Source organism: Apus apus, chromosome Z (genome assembly GCF_020740795.1).
Source record: "Apus apus isolate bApuApu2 chromosome Z, bApuApu2.pri.cur, whole genome shotgun sequence".
Classification (NCBI taxonomy): domain Eukaryota; kingdom Metazoa; phylum Chordata; class Aves; order Apodiformes; family Apodidae; genus Apus; species Apus apus.
In genome coordinates, this window is record NC_067312.1 from 55,604,954 (window position 1) to 55,630,378 (window position 25,425).

The 25,425-nt window shown below is 38.2% G+C and overlaps 1 protein-coding gene across 14 annotated transcripts in view; it reads right to left on the reverse strand.

Annotated features, from left to right (window-relative positions):
* Positions 1–292: 292 nt before the first annotated feature.
* The window catches only part of ELAVL2 (ELAV like RNA binding protein 2), an 89,427-nt gene continuing 64,294 nt past the window's right edge, over positions 293–25,425 (reverse strand). For 7 of the 14 annotated variants that reach the window (XM_051643249.1, XM_051643246.1, XM_051643251.1 and 4 more), the window contains 5 exons: positions 24,668–24,771; positions 8,135–8,288; positions 5,389–5,614; positions 1,703–1,741; positions 293–1,259 (listed from right to left, as the gene is read on the reverse strand). In XM_051643249.1, coding sequence (XP_051499209.1) covers positions 929–1,259; positions 1,703–1,741; positions 5,389–5,614; positions 8,135–8,288; positions 24,668–24,771 — 854 coding nt within the window. In that variant the 3' untranslated portion in view covers positions 293–928. Of the gene's footprint in view, positions 1,260–1,702; positions 2,368–5,388; positions 5,615–8,134; positions 8,289–24,667; positions 24,772–25,425 lie in introns of those variants that run through there. The other 7 variants (XM_051643243.1, XM_051643240.1, XM_051643238.1 and 4 more) reach the window with 4 other exon arrangements.

A 25,425-nucleotide genomic window follows, 5' to 3' on the forward strand; every position in this document is an offset into this window, starting at 1 on the left:
ATGTGAGCCACCCATCACTTAATAACCAGGACGACCAAAGACTCCACTGATGATTACAAAAACGAAACCAACAGTGCAGCCCACTGACTCTCTACTTCTTAATACAAAGGTCTCAAAAGCATTTCTACATCATAAACCTTTCTAAATTTTCCCCCAACAACTGCAAATTTCCTGGTAAGTTTTAAAAGCTCACTAGGTGTCGTATGAAGAGACTTCTCAAAGTATTCAAGTCAAAATATTTGTTCCAGGACCAGTAAAAAGTTTCTCCAAATTTTTTTTTTTTTTTTTTTTATAAAAATAGATGCTTTTTTAAACCCACATCAAAGAGGCTCTTATCTCTTTGGCAAGGTACTGCTTTACGAAAAGTTTTCCAGTATTCTTACAATAAGCTTTTATAATGTGTTCCCATTCCCCAACCCAAATGATAATTATAAAATAAATACTGCTTATAAGTTTATAAATAAAATGTAAACTTCAAATACTTTCCTTGAACAACAAAAGAGCAATGCTGTAAAGTGTAAATTAAACACAAGGCAAATCAAGTAACATAAAAAAACAACTTGAAAAGTATAACACAAAGCCTCAATATTTACTCATAGCTTAAAGGCAGTCAAGTAAAAAGAAAAAAACTTCCCTTAGCTGAAACATTTTAAAAGGTCCACCTTCTTCAAAGAAGGCAATAGAATATGCATCGTGACAGGTAAAAACCCTGTACCTCTTGTCAGTATTCAAACACAAAAGATATTTAAGAAGTTTGAATTCAAATATTAGCAATAAAAAAATCTCACGTATTCTTAGGATGCTAAGTAGTCATTTTATCCCCATTTCCACACTGGCATACAACAAAGGCATTTACTAATGTACAAAGCTTCTTGTAAATTGCCTTTGTTGTATAGTTTTCATGTATTAATGCACTGAGAATAACTTGTTAGGCTTTGTGCGTTTTGTTTGTTTTGAAGGAGACCTGCAGTACTCTGTCCCCAAGGCGGTATCCGTTCAGGCTGGCTATTGCCATTGCTGCCTCATCATAGTTTGTCATAGTCACAAATCCAAATCCTTTGCACTTGTTGGTGTTAAAGTCACGGATGACCTTCACATTGGTTACTGCTCCGAAGGGTCCAAACATTTGCCAGAGGATACTCTCATCAGCATCAGGGGCCAAGTTGTACACAAATATGCACCATCCAGTTCCTGCATGTCCAGGGATATTAATTCCAGCCAAACTGGTCATTCCATCAATTGTCATTGGAGGAAACCTACTAAAGAATGGGGGAAACCAAAACAGAATCATGAAGTAGCTGCTCAGAGAAAATTACAGCAAATAAACTTCAAAATAAAAATAAAGTTTTACAGAACTTTTCACAGCATGAAAATACTGGCAAGCCTAATAAGGCAACTTTTTTCCCCATCTTCACAAAAACTATGTTTAATACTATACACAAGTAGGTGGAACTGTGCTAGGTCTGTCTGAAATGAAGTAACAGAAAAACAAAAGACTGTGCTATAAAACCAGTGAGGATTAGTAAGCCATTTGAAACAGTAATTCCTGGGAACCATTACAAAAGATTTGTCTCTCTCATGCACAGTGTGCCAAAATGAACAATTTCAGCTCAAGTTCCAACATGCAAAAATCCAACATGTCTTACTGAAAAAGAATATACAAAATAATTTGTTTATTATGAACCTAATAGTCCTTTATTACCTCTTTACTCCATAAGCCATGTTGAGCAGATTGTCCAACCTGCAAAATATTTAGCAAAGCATTCAGTCTTCAGACTTTTCCACCCTTTAATCTTTCTGAAACTTGGTATATTACTGCCATGTCCCTTGCACTCTACAGAACCTCATGAAAAGTATCACCACTGAAAGTCAAGTGGCTCCTTATTACACCTGATACAGTTAGTGAATACAGCACAGAAGTTCTTGTGTACTATCCCCAACCATAAATAGTTCAGTTCAAAAAGTGCACCATTACCACAAGTTTAGCCTAAGTAAAATACTGGTAGCATAAAGTTACAGCCAGTGACCACCTCAGTGAAATTTTCCAGCTTACAAACTTGTTTTAGATGAAGACTTTACAGAGGTGTCTGACGATCTCCTGATTCCGACAGATGCACAGTTACGGAGGAGTAAAATATTTTAGAGCTTGAACTGTGAAAAAGAGTTTTCGTTTTCCACAATGAAGGGGTTTAGAATATATGCACATGCATATTAGACTGTAAGCTTTCTTCATGTGTTTATTCCCTCACATTCTCCCTGTAAAATTACCTAACCAATATCCAGAACATGCAGTGCCTCCCAACCTTATTAATAGTATTCCTGAAGATCCTAAGAAAATTTCTACCTTAAAGAAGCTCTGGTTTCTTCCTGGCAAAGCCCAGACATGTGAAGAGAAAGTCTTGTTAAAGGTTCTCCTAGGACTCCACAAAATGAGCTTAGGTAAAAAAGGTACACTTGATTTAGTTTTTAGTTTACAGTGACCTTAAAGATCTGTACCTTATTGTGTTTTCTCCGCAGTAATGAGATACAGGATTAAAAAACAATTACTCATATACAGAACCCAGACTCACATCATGAAGTAGTGTAACTACTCTTGTGCACAAAAAAACATTTGGCCTTGAAGCCAAGTAAAGCTCTCTAATGACAGAGGATCACAATTCAGCAGCGACCAGCATTTGCAGTTTGCACTGACAGGAAAGCAAGTCACTGAACCTCTAAAGAGTTGAAAAGAGGAAATTTAAAAAGCGTGACTACTATCAGTAGGCTTTATGTGGATTAGAAGTCTACTGTCATTACATTTGGGTGTGGAGAGAAGGTGCTCAGTTCCAGGAACACCACCATTTACAGGTTCTTGCTGTAGAGCAGTCAGCTGAGGACATCATACAGCAGTGGTGGGATCACCCTAACAGTTTTCATGAGTTACCTGGACGACTTAAAAGATATTCTGGAAAAATTCTCAGGGGCATTCACCGAGAAGTTTTTAGAGTTGCTTTAAGTTACACATCCCACAGAAACTGAGGAACAACATACATAGCTGCTTTTAAAAGCCCAGCTGAAGATTTTTCTGAGCAAGAAAATAAGAAGCATTGTAATGATTCTGTTGTTCTTTACTACTGCAGTTTATGCTGACTCCTTTATCAGGCCCCCGTCAACAGAGACAGGACAACTGCACCTGGTAATCCTGTCTGAAATAACAGGTTAAGATTCCCCCATGTGAATGATACAAAAGATCTGAAGCACTAGTGCAATCTGAACTACATAGTCAGCAACAGAGCCGGAATGTTGCAACAGCAAAGCAAAGACCTAAAAATCCCAAAAAAGACAGATTTCCCTTCCTAAAGTTATAAAAACTTAAAATTTGGCAAGGCTGTCTCTTTTAAAGAAGAAACAAAAACCCAAAGGCCTTCCCAAAAAACTATTAAAAGAAATTAAGTTTGTCTGCAATCCCAGTTTACCTTTTGACTAGTCAGTTCAACCTTGCTCTTCCTTCCACACAGATAAAAGTGAGAAAGATTTTACTTGCCCTCCTATTCACTACAGATTTGGAACCTACTCAGTGCTTTTTGTTACCATTATTCTTTGAAGTGAAGCCAACAACAGTACCTCTTATAGTTGTTTCAGGTGCCACCTGACACTTATTATCTCAGAAAATTTAAATGGGCCTTCATAAAAGTACACTTCCTTTTTAAACAAAAATAAATCACAAACAAATAATTTTTTAACGTTCAACATCTTATGTTGCAGAACAGGGCTAGTCTGTTGAAATTACTGAAATGCAAATAACTTTTTAGGTCCTATTCAAAGGAAAAACTCCAAACATGGAAGAATTTTTATAAATCATGATACATCTACCTGGAGTATCAGTTAAATACAGATCCCATCCCAGCCAGTATCAGAGTAATAGTGAACACAGCTAAGTATCAGTGAACGAGCAGATGAAACTAAGCAGAAGACTACTTAAGTCCTACAGAGAGATCTAGATAGGCTTGATTGATGGGACAAGGCCTGTTGCACATGTTTCAATAAGGCCAAATGTGGGGTCCCGCAACAAGGCCACAACAACCCCTGCCAGTGCTACAGGCTTGGGGAGGAGTGGCTGGAGAGCTGCCCAGCAGAGAGGGACCTAGGGGTGTTGATCAACAGCTGGCTGAACATAAGCCAGCAGTGTGTCCAGGTGGCCAAGGCAAATATTGAATGCTTTAACACACAGGCTGTACAGCAGCTCTCTCATGATCTTACTTCAAACAATGCACTTGGGTCCATCCTTCAAGTACAATTTCTGCCTCTATGCTCTGCCTATGGACCAATGGCAAGCCTACTTTTATTCAATATTCAGCACACTTTTTAGATTAACTCTTTTACTCCCTGAAATATGGCAATAAAATCCACAAAAGACTGAATAAAATTGGTTAATCCTTCCCTCTGGGCACAAAGGCTACTCAAGTGCTGACCTTCACACATTTGAGACACTTCCAGCACGTAAGGCTGAAAAGCTAAGAAAAGAAGTTCTGCCAGAACTGCAGTCCATGATCTCTGAATATTAGTCCTCAAATCAAGAGTAGCCAATTCAAGTTTGGTATATTCTCTTTGAAACAAACTGCCATCTGGATTTATTTACTGAAAAAACAAGATAGAAACTGAGTATATTACTGTTTAACACATTCCAGTCACAGCACCCAGAGGCAGAGGGTGGGAAAAAAAATATGCAAAATCACTGACAAAATCTGAGGTGCTCCTGAGTGTAGATAATGCAATATTTGTTTCACTGTTGTCACCATCTGTCCTTTTCAATATACTAAATATCACAAGGAATAGTATGGCTGTAATTTCAACACAACAGGAACATATGCCCACAAAAAATACACGCAGAGAATCTTCATTATAAAAGCTTGTAGTAAGAAAAGACAATTGTGGCATGCAGGATATTTAGACAACTGACTGGGAAAAAACTGAAAACCACAACACAGAGTAAAGATAGGGGGTGGGATAGAGAAGGCTGGCTGTGCCATGCCATATGGCTAAGAAAATGGAATTGCCTAAGTCAATGGTAACTGAGTGAACTTGCACATTAATCAAGAATAATCTAGGATATTAAAAATAACCTTTAGAAAAGGATTTTTATTTTTGTGACTACATAGAAGAAAAATACGTAATCTCAGTGTACCTCTAATTAAATAGTTTTATGAGATTCTAAAATGCTATTAAATAGGAAGGAATGCATTTTTGCTTTTAGCTGTATTGTAGGAGCATAAAGTTCAACACATTTATGTGTTTCCTTCACATGCACAAATCAGACAAGCAGGGAAGGGAAACAGTGGAGGGAAGTAAACATGGCCCATGGGAACATGTGGCTTCCAGCAGTTGAACACAAGTATGTATTTCACTTACCTGAAACGTTGAGCCTGCTGAGCTAGAGGTGCAGGGTATCTTCTGTTTGGAGAATGGTACAGCTGGGAAAGGATGGCCTGATTGGTTTTTTGGCTTGGATTGTTAGCAAACTTTACCGTGATGGGCTCTGTGGCACTTGGAGGTTTCTGGCCATTCAAGCCCTTGATTGCTTCTTCTGCTTCAATTCGCTTGTCGAACCGGATGAACCCCACACCCCTTGATACCCCTGCACAGGGTGAAGGAAACACAATTAAATCAGAGACTCTGGAATATCAGATGTTAGCATTTAATTTTCATAGCAAATTGCTGAATTAATGGCCAACTGCTGTGAACACATGATAATTTTGAACTTACTAGAACTGAGCTTTTGCTTAAAAAACACACTCGCCAAAAAAAAAGCCCCAAACATTTATAGTGTCATTTTGGTTTTGGTTTTTTTTGTGTGTGTTTTTTGTGGTTTTGTTTTTTTGTTGTTTGGGCTTTTTAAAGTTTCTTTATATAAGACAGGTTATGTAGAAAGCTTGGGAGGTCAAGGGAAAACACAGTGGAAACAAATGTAGTGAGCTTAAGGTTAATTCTGAAACAAAGCCATTTTGGAAGGGATGGAGGTGAGTCTGGAACCAGCTGCAATATAGCCTCTGTTCAGTTCATGCTACTCTGCAGTATCTAAATTCACAGAAATTCTGTAAATAACTTAGTCATCTGCTCCCTAGCAGCAAGAAATGGCTTATGCTCTCCTGTAGCACCCCTTGATAAGTTTGGTTTGGATCAAATATGCTGAAAAAGAATGGAGTGCAAGGTCTAGACTGCAGTAATGGGAATTACCACCCTGTTTCAACAGCCCACGGTTCAGATTCAGCATACCACCATACTAGGTGTATTTTTGAAGGAAACTTTTCTTGGGCCACAGATTCTTCTTTGGTATAGAAAAGTCAAAGACAACATGCAAGGGGATCAGCAAAAGTTTGTAGGCCTCTGGAACACTGAACCTCAAAACTTCATATTGTGGCTTAAATTAAACACACTTGAACCAATTAACATTAGCTTAACTACAGCCAACACTAATCAGTTGCAATCTTTGTTGTAATTCCTAAATCCATTTAGAGGCCCCTTACACTTTGGTTCATGAATAGACAAGTTAGATGCATGTCCTCATCACTTAAGACATTAATGAGATAAGATACGTGTTCTGTTCATAAACAAAGACAATTTAAAACACCAAAGTCAAAATGAGCAGGTGTAAGAAAGCTTTTGAGGCAGATGTCAGAGCTTCAACTGTCTATTTTTCATCTGTCAGATTGTGTCACAACCTCATTATTTTTATCAATTTGAGTCTACCTCTTCCAAATTACTAAAAAAGAGGAGGGAAAAAAACTTAAACCTGAACATCAGTCTATGTCACAGAACTACTGTGCACATATTAGGATTTATGAGTACTTAAACTAAACTTGTACTGTAATTCTAACTACATCTACTTATTTGGCCCCTTTATCAAAGTCCACCATTTCTATGTGTGAATATACAGGAACATACTATAAATAGCTGTTTATTGTACAACCACTAGAAATCTGACCTGCGCATCTGCTGCTTCTGCAAGTCACTTTGGCCTTTCAATTTCCTTTCCCTGCCTTTTTACACTCTCACTGATTCACACTATTGAAATACCCCATAAGCATTGTGTCAATATCAAGATTGCTGCTAACATAATGGAACTGCAAAGGAGTACATACAAGGTTCTCTACAGGTCAGCCAAGTGTCAAACACTGGTTAGCACAATCCTTTTGAATTGAGACCATTTGAAAACTTATTACCTCCTACAGCTGAAAGCTGTTTGTTAACCACTATGACATGACACTTTGAAAAGGTAAAACTTCAGAAGCAAATCCAAGCTAGCTTATTATTCAGGTAGTAATTATATGAGTAAATTAATTCTTCTGCCCCACAGCCCTAGTGTTTTGGAAAGATGAGAATTTGAGAGCCCTGCTCCTTTATATTTGACTTCGCACACTCAATATGCTGTCACCGACTTGGCACTTCATTTGATTGCTTCTTTTTGGAACAGGCCCACTGCAAGCAGGTGATGCAGCAAATTACAAAACTCCTCAAGATCAGTAATTTGAGCCAGCAAACACACATGCACTACTGTCCAAGTCTAAAGAGTGGCCACAGAGCGTCACTGAAACTCAACTCACTACTTGTAACAATGCAAGTAACTTGCTAGAGCTTACTTTTTTAAGACACCAAGCACAGAGTGTATTTTCTCCCAATGAAACTCAAAGTTCATGCTCCTCAGTGTGCCCAATGCTAGACGGCAGTGGTGAAAACAGTCCTAACAGCAATTACCAGTCTGAGTCTTTTGTAATCCTAGTATCAGAGTACTCGATGTATACTTCTGCATAAAATTTTATTTTTATAAAAAAGTGTTCAATAGCATTTCATATGACACACAGAGACTATTTTCACGCAGCAGCTTGGAAAAGAAGATTACAGCAGCTGTAAATTTATTACAAGCAATGAAACAGGCTTCAAACCTGAACCTTCAGGGTGGAAATGACTCAAGCTGGCTCAGTACACTCAAATCTATTTTTGTCCATGCATATTTATGAACCATTTCAGCAGAAAATTGCAGGTTTTGGCCTACATACACCTTTTGTACATGTTACAGGCAAGACTATTGTACTGTCAGGTGAAATATTTCTTAAACTGCCAGTCTTAAAATGAGAGAAGTGCAAAACCGCCTACTTACCAGTGACTTGGTCAACCAGAATACGAGAAGTAATAATGCGACCGTATTGGGAAAAGAGCTGTTCCAATTCTTTCTGAGTCATTGTTTTTGGAAGTCCACTAACGTACAAATTTGCATCTCTGATAGAAGCTGAACTTGGTCGTGCATAGGAAACCTTAGGAAAAAGAAAGTAAAAAAATTAAACCACTTCAAAACCAGTTGAAATAGGACAGTATCATTTGTTCTGAGGCACTGAAATGTTTTTAAGTTCAGCCAGAAAAATTACCTTGCAAAGCCAGCTAAGTGGGTTTTTTTGGTGCTGGCTTCTGTGAAAACAGTAAAGGAATGCAACATAAGCCACACAGAAGCTGACTAAAGGTACTCATAAATAATGTAAAGATCTTCAAGGTCCCTTCCAACCTTAACTACCCTATAATTCTATGATTACTTTCAAATAAAGGAGAAAAGCTATGTACATACTCCAGCAAGACTTGGTGATGAGTAAGTGTTCTCTGCTGTCTTACTATTAGATTAAAAATACAGGAAGAGTCACAAATGTTTCCTTTATCATTAAAAAGCATTATAAAACAAAAGGAATAAAGATTGCACTTTGATATCCAAGTCAGAAAAGTCAGTCCAAAGCACTCAGAAGTTTGGAGGTGCTTCTCAAGTGCTGTGCCCTTTGTATGTGCACTGAGCTTGCCAACAAATAACAATCATTCGTGAGGTCAAGATACACTCTGCTGCATCACTTTTATAGGCCTAAGAATGAATGGCAGTAGGAATGCAACGTGCATTTCAGCTGCTCAGCAGCTTGCAAGCTCTTCAACATTGATATCTTACAACTAAATACCAAATAACAGTGAGCTTCTCAGGTCCTTTCACAGAAGTTTTAACCTGCTGCCTCAAAGTGTCAGGAATTATTAAGATTATAAATTAGATTATTCAGTCCTTAGAAAATGGTTACAAAAACAGCATGTTGAAGAGTTCAGTACCTCCCACTCAAGTCTGTGCAGATGTCCTTATTACAAGGAATATCTGAACAGAATGTCCATGCCTGTGGAGCAGGACAGGACAAAAATACGTTATTTGGTCTTTGCACTCTAAAAAACATAAAGGTAAAAAAGCCTCAAGAGTGGTCAGATTTATCTCTTTTCCTTCCCTCCCTGCAATGCAGCATCAGTGAACTCTGGTAAGCTGGAAGTTAACTTTGTAAATTTAAATGTCAAAGGATTAGGCAAAAGTTCTTTTTCAATCTTTCCAGTCTCATTTCCATGCAGATCAGCAGACTTAATTTTAAGACTCCTGTGGAAGCAAAACAGAAGGTAACTGATAGGGCACCCCAGAGATGAAACAAACAGCACCCTGAATACTGGTGTAATCCTTCAAGGTTCTACCCCAAGGCCTTGTGAAAGGTACCTTCCAAAGCTGGCTGAACAGGGCTAACCCACAAAACTACTAACTCTCCAAAATAACACACTTATAACACAGAGCCCTATGTGCAAGTTATTTTTCTTGTCTTCTATAGGCAGAAGTATATACCTATGATATTCCCAGATGCAGAGAGTCAGGAGTACACTGTACCAAACACAGGAAAAGCGAGTAAAGTTTGAGAGCATTCAGCTAAAGGAGATAGCAGATGTCCTATGTTCAGCCAAAGATGACACATGGACAGTGATGGCTACCCAAGAGGTAGAAAAATAAAATAGCAAAGAAATGTAAGAACTTTCCCAACTTGCCCACTTGGCTAGGAGTTGTTTAAGACATAAAGCTCCATGCCACGTATGGCAAGATGACCTTAAGGAGGCCCAGGGCCACAGAATGGAGACTGATTGCCGAGCAGACTTAACCAGACACAGTAATTTCCTATATTACCAGAACAAGCCATTCTGATCAGTGTTTGGTTTTTTTTCAAAAGGAATCCTTCCACCTCTGCAAATTTAACTCTGTGTACAAAGTCCACTTTGTAACTGAACAAAATGAACTGCTGTTAATGTAAAGTTAGATGCCAATGGAAGCAGGGGAGGATAGACATTACTTATAGAAAAACAAGATGAGAAATATGTATAGTTGCATGCATCACTGGTACATCTTATCTGTCAGTTTTTAAATCTTAAAGAATGAGATACACTGAAAACTGTGAAAACTATCCAGTCTTATTTAAGCTGTCAGACAAGTTTTTCTTTCCATATGCATTTGGTCAAGGTGCTCCGGAGAGAAGTCAGAATCCCCGAGAGTTCATCAGCTACGGAAGGAAGAAAAACAGTGATTTCTCTATATTTAGCAAGTAAGCTATGCAACTGCTGATCAAACAATATTTCACTGCTGAGAAACTCAAAAACCCTCATGATTTGCTGAAGATTGAGAAGGTACTGTGGACTTCACGTCAACTTTTAACTCAAATAATACCTGTTAATCTGTTTTCTAAGCACACTTGCTTGCAAGCACTCAGAACTGCAGAAAGTAAGCCAGACAGTCCTTTCAAACAGTATAGAAGAAGTCTGTATGTATAGATGACACCCAAGTATTGCCAAAATCCCTCCGCTGCACTTTATGGTGCTACTGTTTTCCTAGTCTCCAAACTATCTAGTCTTTGTTCTAGATGCAGTTCTATAGCTGGTGATAGACTTAAATAGCTCCATTTTCTAAGCAATCAAATGCAGTAATTTGACTTACCATCCAGCCACCCACTGCTATCTGTCAAAGTAATTCTGATTCAACACATTAGACAGAATAAAGCTGCAGAAGTACAATGTAAGCAGAAATAGGAGTTGTGTTCTTCAGCAAGAGAGAAAGACACACATGAAAAGCAAATACCTTGAGTCAAATAAGTGCTCTGTGAGGCAATGCTTAATAGCTAAAACTTCTTTCCCTCCTGGTCAGTGACACTAAGGCAGACTAAAAGCAATTAACCAAGTCACAAGATCTGCCTGATCTACAGTTCAAGTTCAGTAATGCTGAGAATGAAATTTAAATTCCCCCTTCTTACCGATATATTGTCCTGGTAGACCTCCCTGGTGATTATCACAGCCTAAAAGAACAGGTGTGTGTATAACACAGTTCTTACAAAGCAAGCCGCTAGAACAGCTTCTTAAGTCTAGAAACCACATTAATGTCCTTACTCACCAACTCCAATGGCTGAAGGATCACATCCTCCAACCCAAAGGCCAATCCTCAAAAGTAGGCCTCTGCAGGCCTACCTGGATGAAGGGATTAAACTCAAAAATGAAATGTACAGGATGTGCAAGCAGGAAAATATAAATCATGTCCAATCATGTGTGGACAAGGATAGGAAAGTTAAAGCTCATCTGGATTTGAATTTGATGAGACATCTGAAGAAAATAAAAAGATCTGTACAACTATAATTACCAGCAACAGGAAGACTGGGGAAAGCATGAACCCACTGCTTAACATGGCAAGAAAACTGGACAAGGGACACAGAAAAGGACAGAATACTTTGTACTTTAATTGCCTCAGTCTTAACCAGTACAACTGACCTTCTACTACAGCAGGCCTATGAGACAATAGAAAGTCCGGAACAAAGAACACTTACCTCAGTGGAGTAGGATCACCCTGAGCAATATGTCAGCTGCACCAACAGAAGGCCACAGGGCCTAAAAGGCTGCACCCACAAGTGCTGAGGGAACTAATGGATGTCATTGAAAGATAACTCTTGATTGTCTTTGAAAGGTCATGGGCAACAGGGGAGGTTTCTGAGAAGTGGGAGGAAGCAAATATCACTTATGTTCAAGAACGGCAAGAAACTCATGCTCTCTGGACAAACACAGGCCAGAAACCTCAACTCAGTTTCTGTGAACTAATAATGAAAATCTCCTCTGGTCATATGAATGACAAGAATGTAACTGGAAGTAGTCAGCATGAATTCATAAAGGAGAAATAATGTCTGACCAAACTAATAGTCTTCTACAATGTGAATGCCTTGGTGGGGAAGGGCAGTGCATATTTATCTCAGCTTCTGTAAGACTTGACACTCTTCCACAGTATCTTCACAAAGTGCACATTATGTACATCTACCTGTATTTAAATGCATCACAGGTTAAGTATAAAGTACATACTAGTTAAGCGGGACAGTGATGTAGATTGAAAATTAGCTGAACTGCCAGACTCAATAGGTTGTGATCAGTGCCATGAAGTCTAGCTTGAGGTCAGTCACTGTCTTCCACTAACACTTGATCCAATACTGGTTAACATCTTCACTAGTGACCTGGATGACTCAGCAGAGCCTTCTCTTAGAAACTTCAAAATAATACAAAACTTGCTGAAAGGCCAGTCGGTTGTACTGCCACCCAGAAGGACCTCTACAGATTGGAGAAGTGGGCAAACAGGAACCTCAAGAATTTCAACAACAGGAAAAGTATAGCCCTCACCCTGGGGAGTAATAATTCCATGTACCAGCACATATTGGGAGCTAACTGGCTGCCATATATCAAGGATACAAACTCTTTCTGAGCCCCTCAAAAGAGGGGAAATCCCAAAAAATGTTTGCTAACTTACAAGTTTACTTTATGCTACAGAACTAGTATCTGTCAAGATATAAAATAGTATCTATAAAACTCCTCACTTTTCCTCTCTCAAATGCTTATGAAATCTTCCGTGGTGACATCTGTTGCCCATGCTCTTGCTGGTAAATGCTATTTGGAATACAGTTTGACATAACAGTCAAGGTCTAAACTGAATGCAATTTAAAGAAAGCAAGTGAATGAAAGCAATAAGCTCTAACCAGTAAATACTACCATTAAAAGTTCGATTTGTGTCATTCCCTTTAAATTCTGCTGATTGCAGATGGATGCTACATGGAAAGTACTCCAGTGACTACTCCTGTATTCTAACTGATGCATACTGGAATCTGGGCTGATTAGTCACAGAAATAACATATACCAAACTGAAATCAGTTCTTTGTTACCAGTATCCAAACACTATCTTCATCTTGCTAAGCACTACAAGTTTTGGCCAGGCAAAAAATCCGAAACAAACACAGACCTTCAGAAACCCAATGTAACTGAAGATTTACTTTCTTTAGCAAAACATTAGTGAACTGTGATTATCACAAATTAACATCACTGGAGAAGAACAAGGACACCACAAAATGTTACTGGTAGGGGGAACTAAACCCCATGAAAAAGAAGCTTACCTTAAGTATGGGATACACAGTTTAACTTCAGTGTTGATGTCAAAGTCCAGCTGTATAATATGTTATACAGATTTAAAGCACAGACTCTCCAGAGCCACCTTCCTGCCTGCATCCTGTCAGTTTGCTCACTCAGTAATTACTTGCCAATAGGCCTAGATTCAGTCTCCTCAAACAATACATATATCTACTGAATCAATAGCTGTCCTAAAATGCTACTTCCACAGCTCCTTCAACTGGTGAGTATTTAGTAGAGAAACACTAAGGTTATGCAATTTCAAAACCACTGAATACAATGCAAGTCAAGAATCAGCCAGAAAGCCTGCATCTTTAAATATTTAATGATGACACACACTGCACAACACTGAACAGAACTACTCTAGAGACATCAATTTAAGAACAGTTTTACTGGAATTTTCCACTGCAGTTAGTAGGAAAGACACCTGTTTCTAGAAATGCAAACATTACACCACCAAATCCAAGTAGTTTCACTACTTTATTATTTCATTTCTTAACATCAAGATGCACTGATATATACAGTCAAAACTGCGAAGGCTAGCAGGTTAAACAAAGAAGCTGCCAAAAAAGAATAAAGAGACCCAGGCACTACAATACTTCAGTTTCTTACTATTTGCTACTACCTTCAGACACTCTAGGATCACATTTTATCTTATAGCTTATTAGTAGTATAGAGGGCAGAGTGTTTGTATTACCTGCAAGAACTATAGGAAAATTTGGTATTGAATTCTAAATACGTCTTGTCGCAAGCTGATGCCATTACAGAAGCTACCAGTAGTCACGAAGCTTCTGCAACTCTGTGACAGCATCAGCTCGTGACACCTCTATTTCAGGTGTTCTTCCAAGCTTTAAAGGCTGAAGTCTTTAAGTATTAAAATCAGGATTTCAATAAACTTTTACATTCAGCAACTTCCCATGTAAACTTTCAGCTTAGAACACTACCACATGGATATTAATCAGTTCTTTAAAATTATGTTTCAAAGGAAAAAAAACCCAACAAATTCAAATAAACCACCACCCAGTCTGTGCAGATGAAAATGGGTTAAACCCACCTGCAAACCAGAGATTTATACTGGGAAGAGGAATATATCAGGAATATGTAAACTCCTTTGGCAAACACAATAAAAACAAGGGCATATTTCTTTGCTTTTGTTACAGCAATGTTCTCAGGGACCACTGTGCCAGGCAAGTACTCTTAACTTAAATTTGTATATGGGATGCCATGACTCAAGAATTCTTCTTAATTTGATTTCTACTAACAAGATTCTGCAGCACACAGCAGAGACTAGGTCTCAGCTGTCACTAGCCAGTGACAAGTTGTTGTCTGAAACAGGAGAGTACACTGATGTATATTCATTAAGTTTACTTTCTGTTTCTCATCAAATGAAAGATAGTTCCATTTCAATTATCCTCATGTGTGCAGATTAAGCTAATAAATACAACCGTATTTCATACAGGCTTTGCTTTTACAGTTTGTCCTGCAATAGGAAACATTAAAAAAATGGACACAGAAGTGACAACTTTTAAGCACTACCATGAGAAGAGGTATTGCTATTTTAATCTGCATCTCATGAAAAGTTACAGTTCTGAAAGCTACAACCAGTGTCAGGGTCGCAGGCCTGAGGGTCAGTCATGGGATCCTCATCTGTTCTATGCCTACACAGCTGAAAGGATGAACAGATCAATCTGATAGTTTGTTCCGCAAAACAGATGCTATTAGAACCAGACTGGGCCATGAACTAGTTAGTAACTGGGATCACAATGAACTACATACTTCAGACAAATGGCTCATCAACCTACTGCCCAAATATCAAGGCTTTCTCTTCATGGACTGTACAGAATAGGATTTTATAAGGGATCTCTCTAAAGCCAGTAATTGTCATAGGATCTTGCAGCACAGAGTAATTATGCTACATGTACTCTTGACAAAAGGACCATCTCCAACCCTGGCACACCAAGAGAGTTACACTGACCAGGGCAGCTATTTCCATGCCCAAATTAACAGCCCAGCTAGAAAAGTGTTGAAGCTCCAGTTCCTTCACAAGCTTCTTAAACAAGCAGGCCTGAAGGATGGTGGGAAGTGATTCCTGATGGGCATAATAGTTCACATATGCATGACTAGCCAATAAAAGAGGTAGCTGTATTTTATAAACTCTTCCGTTAAACAAGAATAATTTTATCTAGATAATACAAATTTGCCAATAAGCTGTATGCTAAATATACCAAGCTTATTAAGACTAATATATATGAACTCAACATGATTTCTGAGCTGGGGGAGGGGGAACAGCACAGGGATGTGTTTTTCAAAACTAAGAAATCACCTCTCTGCAGGTAACTTCCACTGAAATAAAGTGAAGTCTCCTCACAGATACAGCAAGTTCACCACAGTAAAGCAAGTTTTAAGAGGAACTCAGACCACAAGAAGGTCTCATCTTGGTTAGAAGGCTTGATGAAGGCCTAGGACAGCAGTGACACATAAAAGAAAATCCAACTGATAAGCTCAAAAAGCTCATAATTAACTCTTGAGATCAAATAATCTATAAGAAAGCATGGGATTCCCTGTAGTCTAGGAAGCATTTTTTCCCAGTGCTATTGCCAAAGTTATCTTGAAATGAAGTACTGAAACACCTTCTTGTGAAGCCAGTTTCTTTTCCCATATTTTTAGAACTCAGTATCTAAACCACCTGAGCACTCATGTCACCAACTTAACCTCCCTGTTATTGTGAAGCCAGCTATTATGCCATGAGTTTTCTAATAAAATACGGCCAGTTTCAACACTAGCAGGAGCCGCAGCAGTAACAGGCCTGATCAGAGCTACAGTTTCAAAAGAAAATTTTTAATGGGCCCTTCCCTGCCTTCACTCAATGCTGAAAGTAACCTGCTAGATGGATGCCCTTTGCTTTGGATTCAAGGAGCACTGATTCTAGCTCAGTCTCATACCTTTGGATAACACCACATTATCCAAGACAACCATCTTGCATTTGGAAAAGCAGCAGTCACCATGTTGGAAAGTAACATCCTTATGAGACTTCTGCCATTACTCTCTCTGAAGCAGTTCCAAGCAGCTCATCCTGTTCCAGAATGCCTTATCACCACAGTTCTCTTATAAGAGAGAGTTCACTGTATCTGACAAAGCTACCTGCAAACAACAGGTTTCTTTGGTTAGTGGACATGTTTCAATTAGATCAAGTGTGTTCTAACTTCTAGCAGCTACCAGAAAACAATCCTTTGTTCCACAATTCTCAGAAGGAACATGGCTTCTAAAAAAGTTTCTTCTCATTTCCAAGAGCATTTTCTGCAGACAGCTATTTAAAAAGTATCTGAATTTACTCCATGTAGGAGTGATAAATTTGTGACTTGGCAAGAAGGGACAGATCAAGTTAATCTTGCACTTAAGAAATGTACTATCCTTATTTTTGCTTGTATGGTTCTACAATCTCTCTGAATATATTCCATTTGTGACAGACTACGGATATGCCTTAGGAGTCTTAAAACACAAAAGTCTAAAGTCCTTACAATTTCTCAAGGTTTGACTTTGAAAAAGCCAAAGCCATGACCCAAGTCACCAAAAGGATCTTTACAGAGTTTGTCATGTTACCAGATAAGGACTTTCCAACATTACAGAAAAAAACAGTCTTCCTAAACTTGTTTTTAGTCTTGTTTATGCTAAAGCCCAAGTAAAAAATGGCAAGACAATATATTCTTAATATGGTCAGCTTATGTAAAAGCTGCCTCTGTGTTGTCAGAGAGGCAGTGTGAGAGACAGAAATTGTAATCAAGCCAGAGGACACCTCTGAGAAACAGCACGTTCAGTGAGGATAGCTCAATGAATTTTATATTAAGTGTCCACAGAGATTGACCTTGCAAAGGGTGAACTGGATTTCCTTCTCAAGTTTCTTGCTAAAGGTACTGATGAAGATAAAAGAGTTGTTTGCTGCAAAGGTTAAGATCAGAAAGGACAGGTAGGATAACTAGGTTGGGTGTGCTCTACACTGCATTGTTTCTATTAGAATTTAAATTAATACTGTAATCTTCAGGTAATTCTAAGCACATGTATTCTACTGTAAGTGTATGAGGATACCAACATTTTCTTATGAAAGCTTCCTTTCAGGATCAGACTTAAGTCTTTATATGCCTGAGAGGAAGAGAACCAGGAGTCTTCCTTAGGATTTTTCCTTAGGATGTAACTGATCAAGGACAGCACACTCTTCCAAGAGGAAGACCTTTTAAGACTGCTGCTGTATGTACCACAAAGGTACACCAGAAATAGGCTTTCACAAGACTTGGTGTGAAGCACCAAAATGCCATTTGGTTGACGAAAAAAAAAAAGAAGCAGGGTTTTCAAAGAAGGATTTGAGATAGCACAACACCTTGCTTCTACTATCAAAAGCTTATCGTACTGCTGTTAAGAGCCAGACAGTTATTAAATTCACTGACCTCTTTCTACACTAAAACATGAGACTGCAATTAAATGCTACGATCACAGAACATTCTGCCATTTTGCCTTTCAAAAGACTAATAGAAAAGCATTTTAAAACTTGCAGGCATAGTTACCACTGTCTCTTTAAAAAGAAGAAATACTAAACTTAGAATTTAAGTACAAAGAAAATATGAGAAACAAAGGGAGATCTAGGCTCCAAACACTTCTACTTCTCAATTTCTGATAGTCTTAAAGTCCTTCCTCCATACTTTGCATTCCTGATTCTGATCTGATGGACATTCCCTCTCCACTCATGCCCACCCAGTGAGTAAAAGCACCACAAACTTCCAAAACTTCAAAAAAACCCAAACAACCATACTATGCTAAATGTCAGACGACAGAAGTACAAAGGATAATATCCAACCCTCCCCAGGAATAGTATGAACAAGAACAAAATCTCAAAACAGCACACCCAAATTCTCTTCTTGGAGCTGACGTGAGTTTGTCCAGAAGTTTTCCCTTCTTCTGAAGAAAACAAGCATACTTCAGCTTCCCTGTTCGTGTCTAGAAAGCTGTTTCAGCTGACAGATACACTAGCAAACACATCCCTCAAGTATCTCCTGCATTATTCATTCCAGACACACCTTATAAAAATGCACAAAACACTTATCCATTGTCCCATAGTTATTGCTTCACTGGAATATCTTTCAACCTTTCAGCAAAAACTGTTACTGCATGGATGAAAGACATCTAGAGTCAATATTTAATTAGTATGTAAAAACACTTGAAAGCCGCTAGCTTAATAGAGGTCAGTCTGTCTCAGTATTTCCATAATTTCAGAAGTAACTGCAACTACTAGTAAAAGCATTCTTCTGTAGAAAACCAGTATTTGGATTAAATAAAAAAAGACAGATCTCCATGCATGGCATTTGCAGCATTTTGGATCCACGCAGAAGCCACATCCTACTTAAAGGACTTTGTATAGCATAGAGAGGGCAGTCAACAGGAAGATGCGTCATTTACCTCAGCAGTAACATGCAGTTTTTCATTGGTTTTGTTGACTTTGCTTGCTTTGAGTTTTGCTTTTGACCAATGCTTGCAGACTTCCTTTAGCTTCACACAGCACTGTTGGCCCCTTCTAAAACTTCAATTTCTGCATTATGCAGGTTCAGAAAAGACCTTACTGTGCCAGAGGTTTTTGGCTGCAAACTTGCTCAGCAGGCCTTACAAATTGAGCTGCACTGGTTGAAGGATTCTGCTACAACTCAGCATTTGGGGTTCGAATAGAAAACAAATAAAAGTTGCTGAAGGAGAGATCAGCATATTTTGTAGTTCAGTCTGACAGGCTGTGTTACTGTTGTCAGAGTTGTTTGGCATTAATGAACAAGTGCCTGGCCACAGCATGGTTTACAGAAAGCGACAGCCGTGTGTATTCAGAAGTGAATCCTCCTCTCAATATTATTGAGCCAAGATGAAAAACAATCAGCTAGCTGAAGCTGGTTAAATAACATTCAAAGTCTGAGGGAATCTGAATTTCAGTGAAGCACAAATTTTACCTGGGGGTGAAAAGGCACGTGCGGGGTGGGGAGAGTTTAAAATGGAGATTTTGTCAAAACTTAAACTGTAACATAGCTAAAAGATTGTATAATTACCATTTATATAACTCCTGCAGAAATTTATTGGGAAAGAAAAAAAAAACCAACACAAAAAACCACACCTTTGCCTTTGTTCCAAAACAAATTGCTCTTGTACTTCAGATCTTTTGGAACACTTCAATTTTACTTGAAGAATACAGCCTTCAGGTATTTAATTACCCTGTCAAGACCACTAAACAGTCTGGCACCATCCCCCTTCTCTCAATCTTTGCTGATTGATAGCATCAGTAAAACTCACTAGCTTTAATTAAACCAAAGAGGATCCCATTTTTTTACTCACTAGATCAATGTTCTTTAGTGCTAAAGACGTAAATCAAGAAAGTAAGGAGTTTTCCTCTCACCTTCACTGCTCACTTGCCTCTGGTATTTTAACAGACTTTTTACACAAGTCATATATATCATTGCTCCCCAGGGACATCAGTTAATGGAAAAATTACTACAAAAAGTTACTTTACCAAAATTTTCTTCTACAACAGTGAAGACAGAAACAAACTCAATTTTTTATTTGCTACAGTAACTCAGAAATCAAACCAGCATGTTTGGTTTTTTTAGCATTTTTTATCTTTAAGTGTACACAGTGTTTTCAAGATTGCTATGACAGGGAAAAGTTCATAAAAGTATAGATCTTGAGCAGTTAAGTTAGAGGATAATGCCTTTAAAATTAATCTTGTATATCTAAGTAAATTGTATCAAGTGAAATTGCATTGCATAATGTCAAGTTTTAAGGACACTGCCTCAGAGTACAGTAACAAAGTTGCAGCACATCAAGTCTTCCTTGCTGTACTGCACTTCTTTGGGCATTTGTAAAGCTGGTAATTCAGTATTCACTCTCCTACTGAAGGCACAACTAGCTCTTCTTATTACACAACTTTTTACAGTAGGGCAGCTAACTAGGTGATGATGGCAAAGCAGGACATCTGTGCTTGTAACCAAAGAATCTGTCAAACTTCATTCCAACAGGAACTTGGCAGAATGTTACATGTTAAGCCTGAATCTTTTTAAAAATATATGCAAAGCTATAACAGAGTGGGAAGAAAGCCTACAGATTTAATACTTCAGATAAAATATTTCTTAAAGCTCTGTTCCCCTGACAGGTGATAATTACCCATGTACGCACGCTAATAGTCCAAAGAAATTTAAAAGAGGAGGAAGCCTTCCAAAATCTGATTTTTAAGAAGCACTAGCTTATAAAGTACAGCTAGATAAATATTTTCTTATAAAAGCCTAAATAAACTATTTTCTTTTCCCTTTCCAAAGCATATTTGCATACATGTACATGCATCTATCACCAGCATTGAGTAGGAAAATCATCTGTTAGCTCCCGCATGCAGAGGCTCTGCCACTTCAGCCCCCCTAACACTGGAGAGCTCCTCAGCCCCAGATCACCCAGTAAGGGAGGAACTAGCACTGCATTACTGCCATCTGCAGTGTCCCCTTGGCAGCTACCATCCACAGAAGACCATGACCATCATTCAAGCAGTCTAGCAGCATCCACAGAGGAAAGTTAAGGAGATTTAACTGTGTCCTCCTGCTATCCCTAAATAACCTAAATAAAAAGCTGTATCATCTTCAGCATCTTAAATAGCTTATGCCAGTTCAGGAGTGTGCCATTTGTTTGCCCACTCCTCTTTACTCAGAGAATCTCACTACACTTTCTTGTTAATGTCAAAGTCCTCCATACCACACTAAAAACTACTCCTCATCAGATAATCTCACAACACATCTAAATATATTAAGGAGCTTTCACAGGAACAAGGGGAGAGGAAGTCAATGAGGATTTCCCCTCCCAGACAAAAGTCAAGGCTATTTTCTTATCATGATGTGCAAGTTAATGACTCCTTTACACTGTTTGCCCTTGTTAGTGCTCCACATCTGGGAAAAACTGATCTTTCCAGGACAACCCAAATAAAGAAAAGTCATGGAGAAACAAGTGGGTGAGCAGAAAAAAAGATAAATAATAATAATTAAAAAATCACTTGAGGCACAGAAATCTCCATGTTCACTCGCTTTTAAATAGAACAAAGTGAAAACGCTTCCCAGCAGCAGCTAATTCCAAAAAGAGAAGCCACAGTAAGTGTTCTAACTCTTCTAAGGTACATCTGGTTTTCACACTGAAGTTACAAAATTAAATGAAGCCCAAACTTCACAGGCTTTCTGCAATACAAGTAAGTCTGTTTACATTGCAAATAAAACAAGTTACGCCATGGAAGGCACCATCTAATATATGTAGGAATATTGCCTAGCAGAGTAGGGTTTAGGTATCTAATACATCTAGACGTGCCTTCAACATCACTGCATACCCATCCTACAGTTTTAATGCTCAGGTCAAATCAGAAGTCTATGCAATTGACTTGCAGTCAGTCATATTGCAGTCCATCAGGTACAGATCTGAAATTTGTTTAGGATACTCTGGAAATCGTTCAGTAAAGTATTACATAAAGCATTCCACATGATGATGATTTTTTAAAAAAGATATGAGGTAATAAAAATACTGCCACCCATACACACATAAACCAGCATTTTTCAAACTAAACAGTAGGGAGCATCCCCTTCTAGGGATCAGAGAATTATGCCCAATGACTAACAGGCTAGAAGTAGTACAGAAGCAGATCAGAGGTATGTGTCATGGTCCCAAAGCAGAACATCTTACATCAGGACCAGGATGATTCTCTGGGTGGGAACGCTCAGGAACAATGTGAGGGAACATCACCTAACAAATGAGGATCCTTCCAGTTTTACAGACAAACAGAAAACAAACTTTCTACCCTCTATGTAATAAATTATTTCTAAACAAGTCCCAAAAATGTACAGTGAGAACATTTTCCTTTTGAAGCCAAAATATCCACACTAACACTACCCTATCCCATAATTTCTCATATGGAAGTATTTTCAGTGACGCTGATTTTCTAAAACTTAAAAGCAAATCTAAGGGTTAGATTCCGAGTTATTTTTTTAATTGAAGTACCTACACTGGACAAATAGGAACATCGTGGTCTATAAACGCTAAGTCTCTGCAAAGGTCCTGGCACTGAGGTCTCATAAGTGACCCTTCTCTACCCCAGATGTTGCCCCCAGAGCCAGCAAAAGACTCGAGACATCAACTTTACCTCTCCTCAGTGCTGACTCTAGGCTGATGTGAGGAATATGTAAATTACAAAGTACTTCACAGGAGACTGAGCATTTCTACTGGTTCACACACAAAGGCAGGCGCTCTTGTCAAGTCTTCTTTCAAGTCACTGCCACACAGACATCCTGTTTCTTTTGACAGGAGGAGCAGCTGTACAATGTGCAAATGTCTTCAAATCTATTTGGGACTGCCCTAGCCTCTGCCTCTTCTGCTGTGAGAAGGAGGTAAAACCAGCCTCTTTAAACAGCATCTTAGGTGAATCCAGTCATGAAAACTTGGCCTGAAACCCAGTTTGTGTCCAAGAAGGAAGAAGAGTAAATAAAGAAGGAAATCAAGCAGTTTTTCCTAGGGTTAGGCACACTGACACTGAAAGATGCTGCTGAAGTTTTCAGGGCTACCTTGGGTAGCTGGAGTCAAAATTTTACCAGTAACATGAATAAGCAACATTTACAGATACTTTTTCTCCTAATTAAAAAGAGATTTTCTTTATTTTAGTGAAGAGGCCATCACTGTGGCTTGTGACAACTCTAATGTCTCAGATTTTCTTCAGCTAAGGACATCTAAGGCACAAGCCCCTGAAAATTTACACAAAGTTTGTCTCACTGCAAGGGCCACTATCCAGTATTGTTTATAACCTAGAATTCTACTTTCATGTCCTGGGAAGGCAGGAAAGGCATCAGTGTCATCATCCACATCTGTCCACTCCATTTTCCCTCCTTCCTAGTCTTTTTTTGCAACAATTTAGTTTTTTAGTTCCAGAATACAGCCACTGTTTGCATTAACTACTCAGCAAGGCAAAAGAGAAGAATTCATGTACTGGCAGCATAAAGTAAGTCACCCGAAACCCCCTTATGGGATTCTTTTGAATTGGGAAACCTGGTTTGATATTCTGTAACATCCTTTAATAACATTTTTTTTGTTTGTCTATATAGTCACCAGAACTTCCAACTTATTACCCTGGACTGATGCACTTTTTGTTTGTTCAATCCAAGACATTAAAGGCAAAGATACAGTGTGCCTGCGATACCACTGGAACACAAATCCATTTCCTTTATCACCACAACTCAAATGACAATTTAAAAAAAACCAAGAGCATGAAATTACTTTCCTCAGTTTTCCCCCAAAGCAGAAAACAAGAGACTGCCTGTAGGCGGAAGACTACCAGAAGCACACAGGGACCTTTCTGCAGCAAAACATCTTCTATACATTGTTATTGTGAGTCATGATTCACTGTTTGTTAAACAGCAGTATTCAAATTCCAAATAGTGTAACCTACTTTATAAAATCTTATTAATCCAGAACAGGTAGGGCATTCTAACCATAACTACTACTGCCATCTTAGGACACAGTTTAGTTGGAGATTCAGCAGCATGCTAGGTTAACAGTTGGAATCAATGATCTTGAAGGTCTTTTTCAACCAAAACAACGCAATGATTCTGTGACCTTTTTTTTGTCTGTCATCTTTAAGTGGCTCTGTATTGCTTTTGAACTTTCCTTTTAAGAGAGAAGATTTATCTTGTAGCTCAAACATGAACCTAGCTAGAGGGCAGTCACTATTCAAGTGACTACCCTGCTGTTTTAAGAAGAAGAATGGATTGGCTAGAACTAACTGCAAGAATTCTGCATCTGGAAATTGAAGAAACTGAATTTAGTCAACAAAAGGAGCAGGAATTACACAGGAATTACAAATACTGGAGAACTAAAGATCAGAGCCACAGGAGTCCAGTAACTCATAAATAAGCAAAATTAATTTTTCACATTTCATATGAAGGATTTGTAAAAGAAACAAGACCACAGTAACCTAAAAAAAGGAAGTATTAAGAAGCAAGTTATACCATCTTCTTAGAGAAAATAGGGAGAAAGCACATAGTATTCAGATTACATGCAGTATTTCATTGTGCAAGTAAAACAAACAAAACCGTTTCTCAATTAAAACAATTCTAGCTCATATCTATAAAATGTTATCAAGTACATAAAAAATTTAAATTTTTAAACTTAATCATAACTTTCTCTAGACTTAAATAGACTACAAAGGACTAACCATCTACTACATGGTGAAGTCCTGAAGTCTGTTGTATTGACATTAACAGAAAGCTTAAGTTACAGTTGGAGAATATATCATGCATCTGATCAATCACAAGTCAGAACACCTCAGTTTCTTTAAATCATAATTGACACTACATACTTTTATGGTTTTAGTTTGAAGTCTCAATCCATTCAGAGTGTTGATAGCTTTTTCAGCATCCTTGGGGTCAACGTAGTTCACAAAACCATAACCCAAGCTCTGTCCTGATTAAAAAGAGAAAGAAGAGTGATCATTATTACTGCTGTCCTACATAAAAGGTAACTAACACCATTTAATACCTATATAGGCACAATAAGAAAAAATTGCTTATATAAAAGAACAAAATCTGCCTCAGACAACAAAGTTTCTGAGGCTTAGAACACCAAACTTTACTAGTAAGGTGTTTTTTAACCAGTGTATTTTGTTTCCATAGGCTGCCCCAAGTTCAGTGCAGAAATTACTATAGTCAATTTGATGAAAGACTTAAAAATTCAAAAGTGAGTATTTGATTTCTTTACGTCACCTTAACCTTGATGCTTCTTCATTTCCCGTAGCCTTTAACAGATCACAACAAGCTCCTAGTCCTATTTTGCGCAGCACTTTTTAATTGAACACAAAGTACAGTAGCAAAATTCTGGACCACTGTTTGAAAATTAGTGATTCAAATTAACTTCAGTATCAGAATTTGAACCAAATTTGAAACTGAAGATTTCTACAGATGTTACTCACACACGACCTGGAGCCCCTCAGTAGCTAGGAATATAAAGGCTCATGTCATTCCTGTGCTCAGAAAAACTGCTACAAGTAACTGGTCATGAGCTAAATATCATCCAACAAAGACACAACATATGTTCTTTTAGCAGTGATGAATTGTGGGA